The sequence below is a fragment of the Cladophialophora immunda genome (assembly GCF_000835495.1).
Source record: "Cladophialophora immunda strain CBS 83496 unplaced genomic scaffold supercont1.6, whole genome shotgun sequence".
Lineage (NCBI taxonomy): Eukaryota > Fungi > Ascomycota > Eurotiomycetes > Chaetothyriales > Herpotrichiellaceae > Cladophialophora > Cladophialophora immunda.
This window is the reverse complement of record NW_015622546.1, coordinates 3,182,835-3,198,694: the sequence shown is the minus strand read 5'-3', so window position 1 is coordinate 3,198,694 and position 15,860 is coordinate 3,182,835. Positions and strand designations below refer to the sequence as shown.

The 15,860-nt window shown below is 53.5% G+C and overlaps 6 protein-coding genes across 9 annotated transcripts; 5 read left to right on the top strand and 1 right to left on the bottom strand.

Annotated features, from left to right (window-relative positions):
- Positions 1–250: 250 nt before the first annotated feature.
- Positions 251–3,095, bottom strand: PV07_10577 (uncharacterized protein). The gene has a single exon (XM_016397918.1). It carries the CDS (start codon positions 2,730–2,732, stop codon positions 429–431), a length of 2,304 nt encoding a protein of 767 aa, XP_016245109.1. The 5' UTR covers positions 2,733–3,095; the 3' UTR covers positions 251–428.
- Positions 3,096–4,061: 966 nt separating this feature from the next.
- PV07_10576 (uncharacterized protein) lies at positions 4,062–6,375 on the top strand. The gene is made up of 2 exons (XM_016397917.1): positions 4,062–4,470; positions 4,518–6,375. Exons 1-2 carry the CDS (start codon positions 4,128–4,130, stop codon positions 6,176–6,178), a joined length of 2,004 nt encoding a protein of 667 aa, XP_016245108.1. The 5' UTR covers positions 4,062–4,127; the 3' UTR covers positions 6,179–6,375.
- Positions 6,376–6,583: 208 nt separating this feature from the next.
- PV07_10575 (uncharacterized protein) lies at positions 6,584–7,749 on the top strand. The gene is made up of 2 exons (XM_016397916.1): positions 6,584–6,823; positions 6,872–7,749. The coding sequence occupies exons 1-2, from the start codon at positions 6,703–6,705 to the stop codon at positions 7,360–7,362; spliced, it is 612 nt and encodes a 203-aa protein (XP_016245107.1). The 5' UTR covers positions 6,584–6,702; the 3' UTR covers positions 7,363–7,749.
- Positions 7,750–7,969: 220 nt separating this feature from the next.
- On the top strand, positions 7,970–8,530 carry PV07_10574 (uncharacterized protein; the record flags this gene model as incomplete). The annotated part of the gene is made up of 1 exon (XM_016397915.1): positions 7,970–8,530. One exon carries the CDS (start codon positions 7,970–7,972, stop codon positions 8,528–8,530), a length of 561 nt encoding a protein of 186 aa, XP_016245106.1.
- A 987-nt stretch (positions 8,531–9,517) lies between these two features.
- PV07_10573 (uncharacterized protein) lies at positions 9,518–11,995 on the top strand. Its single transcript, XM_016397914.1, has 2 exons — positions 9,518–9,674; positions 9,763–11,995. The coding sequence occupies exons 1-2, from the start codon at positions 9,620–9,622 to the stop codon at positions 11,133–11,135; spliced, it is 1,428 nt and encodes a 475-aa protein (XP_016245105.1). The 5' UTR covers positions 9,518–9,619; the 3' UTR covers positions 11,136–11,995.
- Positions 11,996–12,400: 405 nt separating this feature from the next.
- On the top strand, positions 12,401–15,107 carry PV07_10572. 4 transcript variants are annotated; one of them, XM_016397911.1, is made up of 3 exons: positions 12,401–12,805; positions 12,935–13,753; positions 13,827–15,107. In XM_016397911.1, exons 2-3 carry the CDS (start codon positions 13,320–13,322, stop codon positions 14,563–14,565), a joined length of 1,173 nt encoding a protein of 390 aa, XP_016245102.1. In that variant the 5' UTR covers positions 12,401–12,805; positions 12,935–13,319; the 3' UTR covers positions 14,566–15,107. The 4 variants fall into 4 exon arrangements, with proteins under 4 accessions (XP_016245102.1, XP_016245104.1, XP_016245103.1 ...); XM_016397913.1 differs by having other exon boundaries at positions 12,401–13,753; positions 13,827–14,534; positions 14,606–15,107; XM_016397912.1 differs by having other exon boundaries at positions 12,401–13,753; positions 13,827–14,549; positions 14,606–15,107.
- The last annotated feature ends 753 nt before the right edge of the window (positions 15,108–15,860 follow it).

The following is a 15,860-nucleotide window of genomic DNA, read 5'->3' as shown; positions in this document are numbered from 1 at the left end:
GCATAAGGAAGATGACGAATGGGGAGCGTTGGTGCGGCGGACGCATGATGCTTTGCTCCGCCCCCACGCGCACCCTTAGAAAAAAATCAAGGCCAGTTGCCCTACCCAAGGGGGAGCAGCCACAATCAGCTGCTCGATGCACATGTACGGGGTACGGAGCACAGGGGGTGGAAGCCTGCCTCGTCGGCCCCATGACCTATTCCGCTGTGGCTTTGGTGGATGATTACTCGGGTGAGGCATCAGGCTACCAGGAGAAAAGAATATGCCTTGAAATTGTGTATGAGTATGTCTCCGGACCTTTGGCCAGTACTCCTCTCTACGAGTCCTTGTAGTAGAAACAGGGGGGTATCTCCAATTATTTCAGTCCCAGTTCCGATTGTGACGCCCAGAACTCCGTCATTCTGCTGATAAGCGCCGTCTATCGGGCGCTACTCCCTTTGCCCCGCAACTGTCCCGTTGAATTCCTTGAGCTTGCGCGACAGTAATCCATGTCCAGCCTCGACTGGAGTGGAAGTGAAGCCTTGTGCTATGGAAGAACCATTGGAAGTCGGCCATGGCACTGGCGAACTTCGCGACGACGTTGAAGGCAGAAAGCCAGGAGTGGGAGAAAGTGTGCGCTCAAGTCCAGATCCCTCGTCGTGCCCCACCCCAGTCGAGTCATGGTCGAAAGTCGAGGTTGCCGGAAGGTCGAATGGGGTAGGAGGTGAGCTTTCCGTTTGCATGAAATGGTTGTCTCTGCTGCCTGAACGCACGACATCGTCCAACTTGTCAAAATCAAGAGCAGCTCGAGCTTGCGATCGATCAGGGAGTTTCTCTTCTGCCACGCTCGGGCTTCGCGAATGCTGCCCCACTGCCGGTTTATAGGCAGTGTATCTAGGCTCCGGCAGCTGAACTTCGTTCCGTAGCTTCTCCTTGTCGTCTGGCACGCGGTTGGCAAAGACCACGCGAATATTGTCGTAGAGATAGAAACGACCCTTTGCCGTACAGCAAAATTTGAGGTGGATGAGATAGCGAAGGATGTCCTTTGTGCTCAAAGGGTCTCGATCTGCCCAGGCAGCTTGTTTCTCCAAGATTCCAGTTTCGAGAATCGGACCAGATGAGTAACTCCGCTGTCGAACGAATGTCTTGGTGCCAGGAAGCATGCCTTCCAGATCGTATGGGACCAAGAATAGTTTGACTGCGGTCTTGTTGGGATTCTTTATAATCAGTTGCAGTTGCCCTTTTTGCGGCACGCGGTATGCTCCACCAGGAGGAACTTTGGACGATGCTGTAGTATTTTCCTTCTTTTCCCGTGCTTCCTTAGCTAAAGCTCTGCCAATAGCCGTATTTTCCGGCTTTGTGATTTCGGCTGCCAATGCTTCGGGATCAAGGTTAGCTTCAGACCGTCGCGTGCGACGGCGTGGTTCTTGCGGTGTTTTCAAATTATGTTCCAGGTCGATATTGCCAACGTAAGGACTAGGATTATCGTCTGAGATTGATCTGGACGCACTCGCCGAAGGATAGTTATAAAAGACCGCCGGAAACGGTACAGTTACGTGGGCCGGACATTTCAGGCTGGCCGGGCAGTTACCTTTTCCCATAACTCCAATTTGTGCCACAAAGTCAAGAGGCTTCGACGGCGGGGTAGACATCCTACCTCGAAGAATCGACTCCTCGAAAGAGCCGACCATCGATGCCCGATGGCGCGGAGATCCGTCAGCTGCCAGCGAAGGTCGACGTTGTTTCAGCCAGGGAGGGACCTGTGGAACTATAGCAGCTTGATATGTGAAAGAGCTTAACGAACGACGTGGTCGGTGTCCATGGGGAAACGAGGGACCATCACGGTGTTGCGACTGGACGTATGGTAATGGCCGGCTGAAGTTCGGCGTGGCAGCGTCCACGGGTGAGATGTGCAAAGATTCGAAGGCGTTGGGAGGCATTGTTCTCCTTCTTGCTGATTTTCCCATTTCAGCCTTCTGTGGATCCCTCGGCGAGAAATCCAGTGTAGGATTGTTCGTCGCGTGAACGAGGGGACTCGTGGGGATTCTCATGACGAAACTTGAAGACAAGCTGCTTCCGAGAGAGGGGGCACGCGACCTTCTGAGGATGTCCGAAGGAGAACCCTGATGCGACTTGAGACTCAATGTTGGAGAAGTTTCAGTCTGCCAGAATGGAGGAGAGTCACCGTACTCGTGTCGAACATCCTGCTTCCTGGGTGTGGAAAGAGGTGCAGATTCCTGGGGAATCCGCGTTGTCCTCTCCCAGAGGTCACCAAGAAATTCGCCCGTTTGCAAGGGCGACATTGAACGGCGTAAAGCATCGGCTGCGGAGAGTGGAGGGGGCCTTATCCCTGTGTCCTCCTTCCCCACGCGAGTCCTTGTGCTTTGCTCAGGTTGAATATCAGACCTTTGCGAGAGCAAGGTAGGCGGTGAAGAAGCGTCCTGGTCGGCGTTGACTTCGGCACATATAGCCTCCAGTCCAGGTTTGGGAACCCATGTCGTCCGCTGGCCCCGTTTAATGCACTGGATCAGCTCTTCTCTATCACTTGTCCGGATTGATATCTCATGCTTCTCCCCGTGCTCCTCTCGTTTGGAGGCAATATATCCTTCCGAACTTGGTGCATCCTCAAATGGAAATTGTTCCTCGTCGTTGTCCTCATACTGTGGTGCACTGTACCGGGCCATATCCGAATACACTTTCCGTCTTTTGGCTGGAGGCTCTGGAAATCGTTCACGACCCCAGACGAAGGGCATGCTCTCCCCCCGCAGACCACAGACGCTTTACCACAGGCACCAAAAGTGATAGGCTGCCAAAATGAGCCCCAAGTGGAATGGTTTGACAGGTGGAAAACATCACGGCCGGACCAGAGAGGCCAGGAGAGACGAGATAGCTCAAGCTATTGTTGCATAGTTGATCCGTTGAGGAGTTTACCGGCGGTGGACGGGGCGGTGGGAACGCAGGAGTGGGAGACTCTCTAGAGGTGATTTCGATACAGACAGGTGGGAGGAAATGAGAGACTGCAGTTCCAGTGTCAAATAGTCAAGCAGAAGCAGCAACAGAGGAGAGTTGAATGCAGGTACGAGGTCAGAAGAGAGTGGTTTGAAGAGCCAGTGCCTGGTGCCCGGATGAGAGGTACAAGAACAGCCCGCAGGTGGTGGAGTGATTGAGTCATCCGGTCACACCCTTGACACACCAGCACACCTAGGATGCGCCAACAATGGGCGCCAAGGGGAGAAGGCCCGCCCACGCCCGCCTTTGTGCTGGCTGCTGCGCTCAACCGTCAACTCCACCCCGCCATTCCCCGACTACCTAGACACACCAGAATTGTCATACGGATTGAACCTAGAGGGCGAGCGAAGACCGCTTGCTGATCACCCACACCTCACCCGCTTTGCGCGACGCCCGGGTAAGAGCCCACCCAGACCTCAGTCCCCAAAATCACCTTGTAACGGGAAGGTATCTAACTGAATTCCACGACTCGTCGAGCTGCACGTCTCCTCGACTTGAATGGAGGAATGTCAGTGTCATCTGGGACAAAGGGGGCTGAGCGGTCACAAAAGCACCTTGCATACTAATGTACCTCGTACAGTCCAGCAAGGCAACCGCAGACACCGCAAACATGACACATTCCAAGTTCTTGACCATCATAAGAGCCGCCAGAATTTCGAGCACCAAGAAGTTGTCCGATACTAGCAAACAAAGGTGCAGGCGCCATAGATTTCCCTCACAAAAGAGCAGACCTAGAGATACAGGGTACTAAAATATGCCTCCATTCCATTCAATGCCTCTCTAGAACATCCGCAATACGACAGCCTTCAGCAAGCAGGCTCTAGCCCGTTCCTCTGTTTGGGGTCACGATGACGACCAGGAGCTCTGATATGTATACCACAAACTCTCCCGGCCTCGATGGTCTTAAACCCAGGGTGGTGCAGATCACTGCCGACGAATGGAACAGCTTCAGGAAAAGAGATACACGCCTATTACCAAAGAAAAATGAGAATTTCCTCGGTTACGTGAACCGCGTCAGAGGCTGGAAGCAATTCAATGATAGCTCTCGGTTCGAGGACTCTGCTGCATGGGCGGCGGAGAGAGCATCCAAGACCTATGTTAGGTGCCGGGATATTTGGGATGGATTCCGGTATCGCATCATGTTTCGTGGAGTTTGCTCGTGTACGGACGTGCTAGCCCACAGGAGGGTACACACATTTTGGCCGACACTCTCTGATTTTCAGAGGACTGCAACGGCCGGGTGTGGAAGATGTTGTTTCATTGTGCAGAGTATCGCCCTGTTCCAAACGAGGTTTACTGGGATCGATCCTGGGCGAATTCAGGTGCACATAAGAAACAGTGGTTTTCTCGAGTATCAAGGCGATTTTTCTAGGATTCGAGTCAGATGGCTCCTTGACGGCTCGATTCCAACTTTGGAACCAAATTTGGCTCAGCTACGCCAGGAATATGGGAGCATTGATCTCGAGCTGTATGCGGACGAAGGTGGGGAATTTTCGTCTCCTCTGCGATGGACACTTACCTGTCGGCAGGTTATACCACGGATCATCGCCTTTTCTGTCGGACACTACCGCCAATAAGGTCCGACGATAATCTCTGTTTTGACAAGATCAAACACTGGATTGATGAGTGCATGCGGGAGCACGGGTGTGGACTTGTTATGACTGAGAGAGGACTCCCTACGCGGCTGGTAGATGTGAGTCCTGACGACCAGACTGAAAGTATTAGGCTTGCCATCGGTTCAGAAATCACGAGCAATGACACGCAATTTGCGGCACTTAGCCATTGCTGGGGCGACAAAAGAGATCGACTCAAGGCAGTCCCAAAGACAAAGATTGACACATTACAACGACACCTGGAAAGGATCGAATGGGAGGATCTGACACCAACATTTCGCGATACCATCGCAGTCGTTCGTCGGCTTGGGCTGAAATATGTCTGGATCGACTCGCTCTGCATCGTGCAGGACGATCCAGCAGACTTTGCGCGAGAGGCGGCGCGCATGGCTTTGGTCTACAGCCAGGCACACGTTGTCATTGCTGCGACCAGAGGGAGCACTGGGGATGCGGGCCTCTTCCACGATCGACGAGGGGCGCAAAGAATAACCATCCATGACACTCATCCACGCAAGAGGTCTTACCTTCATGTAAATGAGGCCATTTCACACGATGCTTTCTTGACAAGTGACCCCTATTGTTTCAACACAACGCCACTGTTCGAACGAGCCTGGTGCTTTCAAGAGCGACTCCTTGGAAAAAGAGTAGTGCATTTTTCAGCCGAGGAGATTTTTTTTGAGTGTGGAGAAAATCTTGATTGTGAGTGCAAGTATATCAAACCTCAAAGACAATCAGGGACGTTCAAGACCAAAACTCTGAAATCTCTCAGTCGCGTTGTAACTCCAACGTCCCAGGTTGAGCTGTGGTATTCTGTGGTGGAGCCATACTCTGCATGCGCACTACACAACGAGAGGGATAGGCTGCCAGCCCTGTCCGCTTTTGCTGGACTGGTTGCCTCGACTGATCTGGGCAACTATTGCGCCGGGCTATGGAGGTATGAATTCCCATCAGGGCTGCTATGGCGAGCTGTTCGAGCGCCCCCTGGAGAGACCCAGACCTATCGTCCTGAGAAATACTGTGGTCCGTCGTGGTCGTGGATCGCTGTACGTGCTCGAATGGAAGCTCACATCAACTGGCACCCTGAGAACGAGGTCGTTGCAGAAGTGTTGGATGTTCAAACCATTCCGACTAGCCTCGAGGATCCCTTTGGAGCCGTAGATGCGGCTTTTCTGATCCTTGCAGGACCCGCGGTTTCCGTTACTCTTCAACAAGAAGGTTCTGGACACCATCAAACACGCGACTGTTTCATGAGTCTTGTTCACAACTTCATGGACTCAGGCGAGAACCACGCAGCCACTGGCAATGTCGAAAATCCCGAACGTGCCCACAGCGGTAGTCCTATTTCTCACAGTACTGAAAGACAGCCATTTCAACTAGACGTGCCTGCAGCGGCCAACGGCAAGCAGGCAGTGTGCATTGCAGTTGAAAGATGGCACCCTCGAATCAACAGTGGGCAGGGAACATGCCTCGTGCTCCAAGCGGTTCCGGGCGAAGCAACATACACTCGTCTTGGAGTTTCGTTCTGTCTCGCTTCGTGGTTTCAAGCAGCACGCCGGATGGAGGTCAAGATCGTCTGACCTGGTCTTGACTTTCCAGCGACTTGTACCGTATATTTTGGTGAATTACATCGGTCGATGCTCTGGAGTGTGTACCAGTTGTTCATAGGCTTGCAGTGGCAGAAATAGAGCAAAACGGATATCACAGTGAGAACAGATCTGGGTTACGTGCAAACCGGTCAGTGTGGAAGGATCGCTTGATCGCGTATATGAGTGGGATGAAATATTCATCGTTTCCAAGAAAATCAGTCATGTATAAGTGCTATCGCGCTGCAACCTTGGACATTCTGCTACTTACTAGTCAGGCGACGACGTGAGAGGTTGTTGTACGGAGTGCGTCAAGAGTAATACCCCTCATGATCTTGGAGAACTTATTACTGCGAGGCACCACCGACTCCACAACTAGCCAACCCATATGTACCATCACTCCAATTTATTTTTCTACAAGTCACGACCAAACTGCAAAACGCCTCCTGCCAATATTTCTTAGCCACAAACTTGATATGTTCTTTTGGCTCTGAAGGACCCAGGATTGACCAAACGCGATGAGTGTCAAGCGAGCCAGAGATGATTCATCTGCTGGTGCAAAGCAGCCAGACAAGAAGAAACGCAAGGGATTCTCTGTTGGACCAGCGAATCTTCCTGATGGCACATATCGGCGGAAGAGTAATGCTCTCGCCCAGTATAGTGTGCTCCTGAACTGACATTTGCTAGCACAAAAAATCAAAAACGACCTCATCCAAAAAGCAAAGGTGAAAAGGGCTTATGCCAAAGTCAAGGCACAAGAGGAGGCTGCACGAATTGCACAAAACACTGAGAGCGGCCCGAATGACCTCCCTCCCGAAAATGCTCCCGTAAGCCTTGAGTTACATCCGGACCGACAAGCAATGCTCGAAAGACCAGAGGCGCGCGACAGACAAATGCAACTCGACCAGGACGATGCTCGAAAACAGAATAGCCACTTCGACAATCAATCGAGAAAACGCCCTCCGAAACAATCACGGTACAAGAAAGAAATAAACCTTGCAGCTGAACACAAAGCAGCACTTGAAGCGAAAAGGAAAGCTAGAGAGGCTCGTGAGAAGGAGAACAAAGCCATGGCAAAGGCTAGAAGACCCGGTAAAGACGGAAAAATAAAGCTCGGGCGCCAGGGCACCGCGTTGCTGAATCGAGTCCGGAGGCTGGCTGAAGAGGGCAAGATATGAAGTGGAAGTCCCTGCTCCACCAAAGAGAAAGGACCGGTTTGCAGCGTTCTCTAGGCCGATCACATTCTGGAGGCCAAATCACCAAGGGTCGGTCTACTCGTAGGTTGGTGAGTTCTCAACCGTCACAAAGACTGTTGTGTATAAAGGAACAGGCTTTCAATGACAATACCCTTCAGACACCGACTTGTACTGCGACCATTGTGACAACAAGAGCTAATAAAACAAAGCCCATTCGACGACAATCTAAGGTCAATACTTCAAAGAACGAACTTTATAAAACTGCCCCGACCATCGACAGCCTTTTGATTCCATGGTTTGTACTTCTCTCGCCATCAATCGGTCTATGAACAGCATCCTATAGACGCTCACACGAATAATCATTTACTGGTCGCCTTCAGTCCTCATTCCCACAAAGTTTTGAAATACAGCCTTAAGAAGAATGTACCAAAGCTTCGATTCGACATTTAGATGCCATAACTGCGGTCACGACTGCGGGTTTTCCTGCAAAAAGACAGACAGTGTCCACGCTAACTTCAATCAAGCAATCGTTCAGTTTGCTTTGCTGGAAAAGACCCGTGCATACGACCATTTCTATTGCAGTAGCATGATGGAACCTGGAGAAGTCTTGGACCATGGCACCGAACAGGCCTTTTTTGATCCCACCGGGGATTGGGAAGCGTTTGTCGATTTTTGCACTCCCGAACATGCTGTTCGCACTCAGTTTGCCATACTTATCGGGTGTCTTAGCGCCCACCGTGATCGCCTGGCGGAATGTCGCAATCCACCTTCGGAATCACATCTCGTCTGTTGGGCTTTGGATCGCATGGGAAGCCCAATGTCCGACTTCCTCAGGTGGTCGCTGACTCGAGAAGAAGGGCCACAAGAACTCTGGACAATCGATATCCTAGAGGAGCATCTGGTCCTCTGGAGCAACGTTTTCGAAAGCGGTCCAGCTAAACACTACGAGGAACATGTCATACGCTTGAAGTCGTCGCTGCACCCCAATCAGAACGCCACGAACGGGCCTAGTATTGCCCATGCCTTTTCTTCCGATTCCAAACACAGGCGTTGGGCATATCAGTTATGGAAAGTGTTTTGGTACAAACATTTTGAATATGTGGCCAAGTCCCATCAGCCCGACGACGCGGAAATGACAGACGCACCATAACAGTGGCAAGGGATTCTAGGTAAGGGCGCCGTGGTATAAAGTTGTTGGATCGCCTCCAAATTGAACATCGACTGAGGTAAGTCGCTCTTCCGTTGCCTTTGGAGGGGGTGGGAAAATTGAATTATCCAGGTAAGCCATTGCAAATTGCCTTTTGAACAAGTGTGAGTGCAGTTTTATTGTGTATCATCCCTTATCTTTCGCTCAACTAATCACTGTTTGTGCTGATCGTCATTCGGCATGCCCATGGGGGCCACCAATTGGATGTTTTCCCAGGCAGCTGAGGCCGTTGGTCTGCCAGCTCTTTTGCGAAACTGCTGACAAGATCTCTTTTAAGATGGTTCCAAGCTACCAGCCGGCGACATAAGAGAGCTAGGATCCCAGCTTGATAATGACCGAGGTAGGAGTTCTTGTCTTATCTGCCGAATACGTCGACTTCTGCTCTGGTTTCAGTGCTCTCCCTTTCCACATCGCCACCCCTTCCTGCCGCAAAGAATCACGTATTTGCGACTATCGTCAACTAAAGCTGTGACTTCTGCTAATGTGGGCTTCTCACGGGTTGAAAGCCCCTTCTATTGAGAACACATCAACACCTGGTTGAGTGGAGTGCACACGCCAACCTCTTCAATATTCACGCTTGGTTGCTGTGCAATGCAGATATAAGTGTGAGCGGACAGCGGCGGGGGAATCTCGATGTCCATCTTAGCACAGAAACTCGTGATACTTTATGAGCCCAGACGTAGAAATCCCTGAGCCACGTTATCCCATTATAAGTCTTTCCATCTATCAACTGGGTGATTTAAGTCCTGTAGCTTGCGATGGACAAGTAGTATTGACTTTGGTCTTGGACAAGCCCAGCGCAAGGCTGCGAGGGAAGAGGGGAGGGCGGCGTCTCGTTTTTCCGCTTCCGCAAAGCGTCCTTGGCACTTTTCGCGGCGCGTCGCAAAAGGGCTTCCCAATTATTTGGGACGGCACCTCATTTGAGATCAAGCTAGAGCTATTCCGTCTGGAGGGGCAAGGCAAACACGCATTTGGGCGACTCGATGACACGCATCTGAATCCGTTTCGTCTCGTGCATCAAACCTGGCTACAATGGCAACTACCTTGACGTCGCGAGACGAGCCCAAAGCCGCAGAGTACGCTGGAGGTACGAATCGGACGTCCCTTTTGGGACCCAAATATGTCGTCGTTGATGCCTCCTTAGTCTGCTTGCTAATCCTGGGGGAACTGAACAGATGAAGTCGCTGCCTTGGTGCTCGACCCAGGCTACTCCAGCGTGCGCGCCGGCTTTGCGGGCGAAGATACTCCCAAGTCGATTGTCCCTACGTTCTACGCCTCGACCGGTTCAACCCGATATTTTGGGGACCACGCAATCGATTTGCCGCGTGAAGATGTCGAGATCAAAAATCCCATGGGAAGAGACGGCATTGTGGAAGACTGGGATGCAGCCGAGGCGCTGTGGAAGTTTTCGTTCGCGCACAAACTGACGGGCGTGCGACCGAACCGGGCACTCCAAGATTGGCTCAATGACCCGACGGCGGTACCAGACCTCCAGAAGGCAATGGCAGATGCGGTCGACACGGAGCGGTGCCTGGAAGATCACCCCCTCTTCATGACCGAACCTTCGTGGAATCCTACAAAGGCGCGAGAAAAGTGCGTGGAGATTGCGCTGGAGTCCTGGTCAGCGCCAGCATTCTACCTTGGAAGGGCTGGTGTGATGGGCGCGTTTGCCGCGGGTAGGCCCACTGCGCTGGTGCTGGATTTTGGCGCGTCCCAGGTTTCAGTCACGCCGGTGCATGATGGCATGATTTTGAAGAAGGGTATCATGCGGTCGAACATCGGAGGAAACTTCCTATCGTCGCAGGTGCGCAACATGCTCGAAGCCAACGAGCCAGACCCGATAACCATCACGCCCCATTATCTTGTTCAGTCGAAACAGCCTGTGGATGCTGGCCAGCCGGCCAATGCGGTGTTGAAGCAATTCCCAGAAGGGTTCCAACCGCCACGACCATCGTTCCGACGCTATCAGGAAGAGAAGGTCGTTCTCGAATTCAAGGAGATCGCGCTGCAGGCATGGACGAATCCCAACACGCCATTTCGAGGACAGGGCGAAATGATAGCGCGGGAGCAACAATACGCGCATCCCTTTGAGTTCCCCGACGGGTATAACCAGACATTTTCGTCTGAACGATTCAGACTGGTGGAGTCAATATTCGACCCGCAGTGCTACTATGCACCCCCGTCCGAGTCCGAGGAAGCTCAACTGTACCCAGCCCCCGACGCGCAGGGCACAGTGACAGGGCTGGTCAAGGCCAGCCTTAACCAGGTGGACGTGGACATCCGACCGTTTTTGCTTGGCAATGTGGTCCTGACGGGAGCAGGATCGCTCATCCGGGGGTTACCAGACCGGATCCAGCAGGAGTTGACCAAGCAATATCCCAGTACGCGAGTGCGAATTCAAGCCTCGGGAATGCCGGTGGAACGCAAGTTTGGAAGCTGGATTGGAGGCAGCATCGTGGCCAGTCTAGGCACATTCCATCAGATGTGGATATCCAAGAAGGAGTATGAAGAACATGGGGCCAGCATTGTGGAAAAGCGCTGCAAGTGAGGAGGGAGGACCAGGGCACACGGAAGGGACAACTCTGCGATACTGGGCCGCGTCGTGCAAGCCCGACGAAAGCGTCCAGGTGCATGAAACTACTGATTCAGGCTCGGAGAATTGGGGTTTGCGACCTGCTGAGTAAATGACTCGGGGAGGTTCACAGCGCAATATGGGATCACGCGGGATGCGACCATTGCGGAAATCCAGTGGAAGCGAGGTTAGGGAAAAATGTAAACAAAGCCGTCGGGAAGCGTGGGGGGATGTGCAAAGCCTGCTTTGGTGAGCGGCTCCGAACACTGGGAGGATGCCAGCGTCCTGGAGAGCGGGTGAACGGCACATGATAGACGAGAGTCGAGGGCAAGGAGAATGGTTCAGGCACCAAAACGGGCATCGGCGATGTGTCCAGGGCGAGGGAATTGGGAAGCAAGCTGGGCTGAGCCAACCGGATGGTGAAGCGAGGGCGGTGAAGGACGGAGACAAAGTCGGCACTGCTGGAGAGGCCCAGATGGATGGCACCCAAGAAGCGAACTGATGAAGCAATTGGGCCAGACACGCCGCCGTGTACAGCAGAGGGGCGATTGTGTAACCTGTCAGCATGTGCGGCACATGCACCACCTGCAGGCCGTCTGCACCTGAACCAGAAACTCGGGTCGGCCATGGAAACAATAATACAGTAGCTAAATCAGAGGGTCCCGAGGTCTGCAGATGGTCCGCACGACGTGCCTGTGCATGATGAGTCTGGGTCTGGTGACACCTGCGACACGGGGGGGTGCTTAGGCAAGGAGGGCTAAGTGCATACCTAGGTCTAGGTATTATGTAGGAGCATCAGTTAGGTACGCAAATGAACTGTTAGGTGGAAAGCGGGGGCGGCCGGGGCCACCAGGGCAGTTGAGACTTAATTAGTACTACCACCAAAGACCCAGCACCGGTCAGTAGGGATTGTCGTTGGTGGAACTCTCTAGGAGACTGCCCAGTGTCCAGTGCCCATGCCCTGTGCCCAGTGCGGCATACCTTGTATGTATCCCCGGGGCCGGAGCAGGGGACTAGGCACTGGATCTTGGGTGGGTTTGGGAGCGAGGGGTTAAGCATGGGACGGAGCTAGTGGGTGCCATTGCGCAACTGATAACCACTGTCAAGTCAATCGTTCCCCCGCCCTCGAGTGGTAAATGGATACCAAGCACCTGCCCTAGGGTATCTGGGTATTGTTACTGATTAGCTGGTCGGTTGGTGACTTTGGTGCGGTGCTGCGCCGCTGCAAATCATCCTTTGCCGGGCTTCTCCCCCTCGATGCCTTTTTGACGCCCTCACCATCTGCAGGCCAGTCACTTGTCACTTTGTCACTGTCATGCTCTCGTACCATCTCCACACTTTGATCTTCCATCACGACTGAACACTCGGTCGGTGGATACTGCTGCACGTTCCCTTGGGTGTCGGGCTCACGGGCTGGCTCACGGCCTCACGACACCTTTCCAGCAACAGGCCAGGCCTCGACTCTCAAGGTTGTGGAACTCGAACTCATGGTCTGGTCTGGTCGGTCTTCAGTTTCGGGTTTTCCTGGCCTCCCCTCTCGTGGGTGCTCATCCACATCCAACTCGAACTTCTAAAACAACAACGACACCTGCTGGCTGCTGGCTGCTGGGCTGTGTGGCAGTGGTGGTGGTGGATGACTTGGACAAGTATTATTCAGCCCGCACCGCACAACCAAAAACCACTGCATTCCTAACTACTTCTCTCATTCTCATTCTCATTCTCACTCTCAATCTTCTTCTGCTCGATCCCCGCCTTCTCACAGCCTTTTCTTCCAGGTCAAACCACCTCTTCAAGAAAGCCTTGAGGCCCTTCCGCCGAATATCTCTCCGACCGAACCGCCCAGGCCGTCGTCTCCCCGGCTTCCACCACGTTCATCCCATCGAAAAGCTTCCCTTTGGAACTTGTTGCCGCCCAGCCTACTGCACGGTATCCTTCGACTAAGTGGCCACTTGGCTGTCGGGTTCCATCATCTGCATCAGCCTTTGCCGGCCTCTTGGGTCCGCCTGCAGCCACTTGTCGCCCCAAGCATACGAGGTCCCCTCTTACCACCCTCGACCGAAAACCCACCTCCCCCCCTCCCCCTTCGCTCTCCCAATTGTCTGACTGAGCCAACCTTATTTCCATCCAGCCGCAAACACGACAAAGTTTGGGAATCATCGTATGCCAGGTTCTGACGACACCAAGTCAGGTGCATTAAGGTTCTCCTCCCTTGAGGCCTATGGCTGGTTGGCAGGGTCATTTCAGCTCGTACCTCGCTCCAAGATGTCGTCTTCGGCCACCCCAGTACCCTCGACTACTCCCGTTCAAACCATGGATTCCCCTCTAGTACCAGACTCAGAATCAACGCATTCCTCCGAGGGCGGTGCTCACTACGATACCCGGTCCTTGACGGCCAGTATCACCGACTACCCGATCCATTGGGGTCGAAGGTACCACCGATATAAAGAAGGCGCATATCTATTCCCCAACGACGAAAACGAACAGGTTCGACTGGATGAGCAGCACGAAATCCTCAATCGACTCCATGGCCGCCTGTTTTTTGCCCCTCTTGACCCAGATTCTGTCCTGACGGTGTTGGATATAGGCACGGGCACGTAAGTTCTTCTCGGTGCCGCATAGGATTCATGCTCGACCCACCTCTGTGCTCTGCTAATGATTATATGCTAGTGGGATTTGGCCGATTCAACTTGCCGACTCCAACGCGCTCCCCAATGCCACCATCACAGGCGTGGACCTTTCAGCCGTTCAGCCTGATGACGTCCCATCCAACGTCTACTTTGAGATCCAAGACTGTGCCGACGAGGACTGGGTCCGGGAACCTGGAAGTGTCGATTACTGCCACGTCCGGTTCATGGCTGGATCCCTCACCTCGTACGAAGACTTGATCCGGACGTCCAGGAAATATCTTCGTCCCGGGGCCGGATGGTTGGAGTGTCACGAAATCCATCCCCAGCCTGTATCCGACGACAACACTATCCCCGAAGGTTGGGCCATGAGGGCCTGGGAAGAGCATCTGGACTATGCCGCCACCAAAGCTCTCAAGCCCGCGCGACCCGTTCGAGTTGCAGCCGACATCAAGACTTGGATGGAAGAAGCGGGCTACGTGGACATTCACGAGCACATCTCCAAGATTCCTTTAGGTCCCTGGCCCCGCGATCCACGCCTCAAGAACATTGGCGGCTGGTGGCTTGCTAATTGGCTCGCTGGGTTACAAGGCTTTACGTACAAGCTGTTCGGTGCCGACGGCCTCAGGTGGTCCCGGGACGAGATCGAGGTGCATCTAGCCGACGTCCGCAAAGCAGCACTCACGAAGTCAGTGCATTCCTATCAGAGACATTACGTGGTATATGGACGGAGGCCGTCCAAAGAAGAAGAGCAAGTGTTGAGCCTGTACGGTCATGGTTGAAGAGAGGCGAGAGTGCCAGTCATTCTGATTGCTTGAACAGTTAAAAAGCGATTCTCCCCAGGCGGTCTCCACGAGGTCCTATCGACCGCCACGAGGCCGAGTGCGTGTCTCGACATCACCTTCCTGTACTGCAGAGCATTGCACCGTGCTTCACTCTGCAGGACAAGGGTCGTTCCGGACCCCACGGATGCAGTCAAGCTTGGGCACAGTTGTGGTATGGCGGTGTGCTGTCAACTAACCTTAGCCACCTCACGGTCGAATATTACTCCAGAGCCTTCGGCTCCGCCCTCTAGGGGACAGAGTTACGACGTGGTTGCCTGCCTGCGATGGCAGACTGGGCGATCAAGGTGTCCTAGACACCAATCCGTCTGGTCCGAGGGGCAGTGTATGAGCAATGAATGTCAATGGTGTATTTGCGGGGAAAGGCTGGTTTTGGAACTATACCCAAGAGTTGGATAGGGGAAGAGAAAAATCTCCGGGTTCGTGACATAAAAAAAGAACGTTGTCCTTTCATCGATCATGGTCTGTGCTGTTTCTTGTTCCGAGCACCCATCACGACACCTTTCGTTGCGTCTTGCTCGGCCCCAACTCGGTGCATGGATTACTGGCTGCAACCTTTGCACAGGGAGGGGCCGATGTTTGGCTCCGCCGGGCTGGAGAGCAAGCTTTTTTCCCTTACCGTCTGTCCGGGTTCTTGGGACGTTGTTCAGAGCCCTTTAGCGATCAAGCACGATCCACGTTTCCCTTGGGCAGCCATGCATGATACGAGGTGGCGCGGTGGGTACGGATCGCCGTGAGACTCGGACACCGCACGACGACGACGGATCCCTGTTGGCTGTGGTGCCCGTCGGCTTCCGCTTCGCATCCCACGCGACCCGGCATGAGGCGTGGAAACATGGGTGCGTTTGACTTGTACGAGTATGTCCCCAGGGGCCGCTCTATCAAGGACGGTGTAGGGGAAGAGGACTACTGTATCCTTGTGGCAAGTTGGCAGCGGGCAGCAGGCAACTGGCAACTGGCAACCGGCCACCCAGTGTCGGGGATTAACTTCTAGTTCCTGCCTAGTGAGGCATTGTGCGTGGATCGCCAAGACGCGGCTTGTTTCCATCCCCGCGCTTCCGCCCGTCTTTGCCTGGTCGTGCCCGGTCATGCCGGGGCGATTCGCTAGTGGTTGCAGATCAGCCCAACACCTCGACTGGCCGAGTGTTGAGTGTTGAGTGTTGAGTGTCCTTTGTTCTCTCCCCTTTTCCTCCATCTGGTTGTTTGTGTGATTGTTCTGCCACCTACGAGAAGTC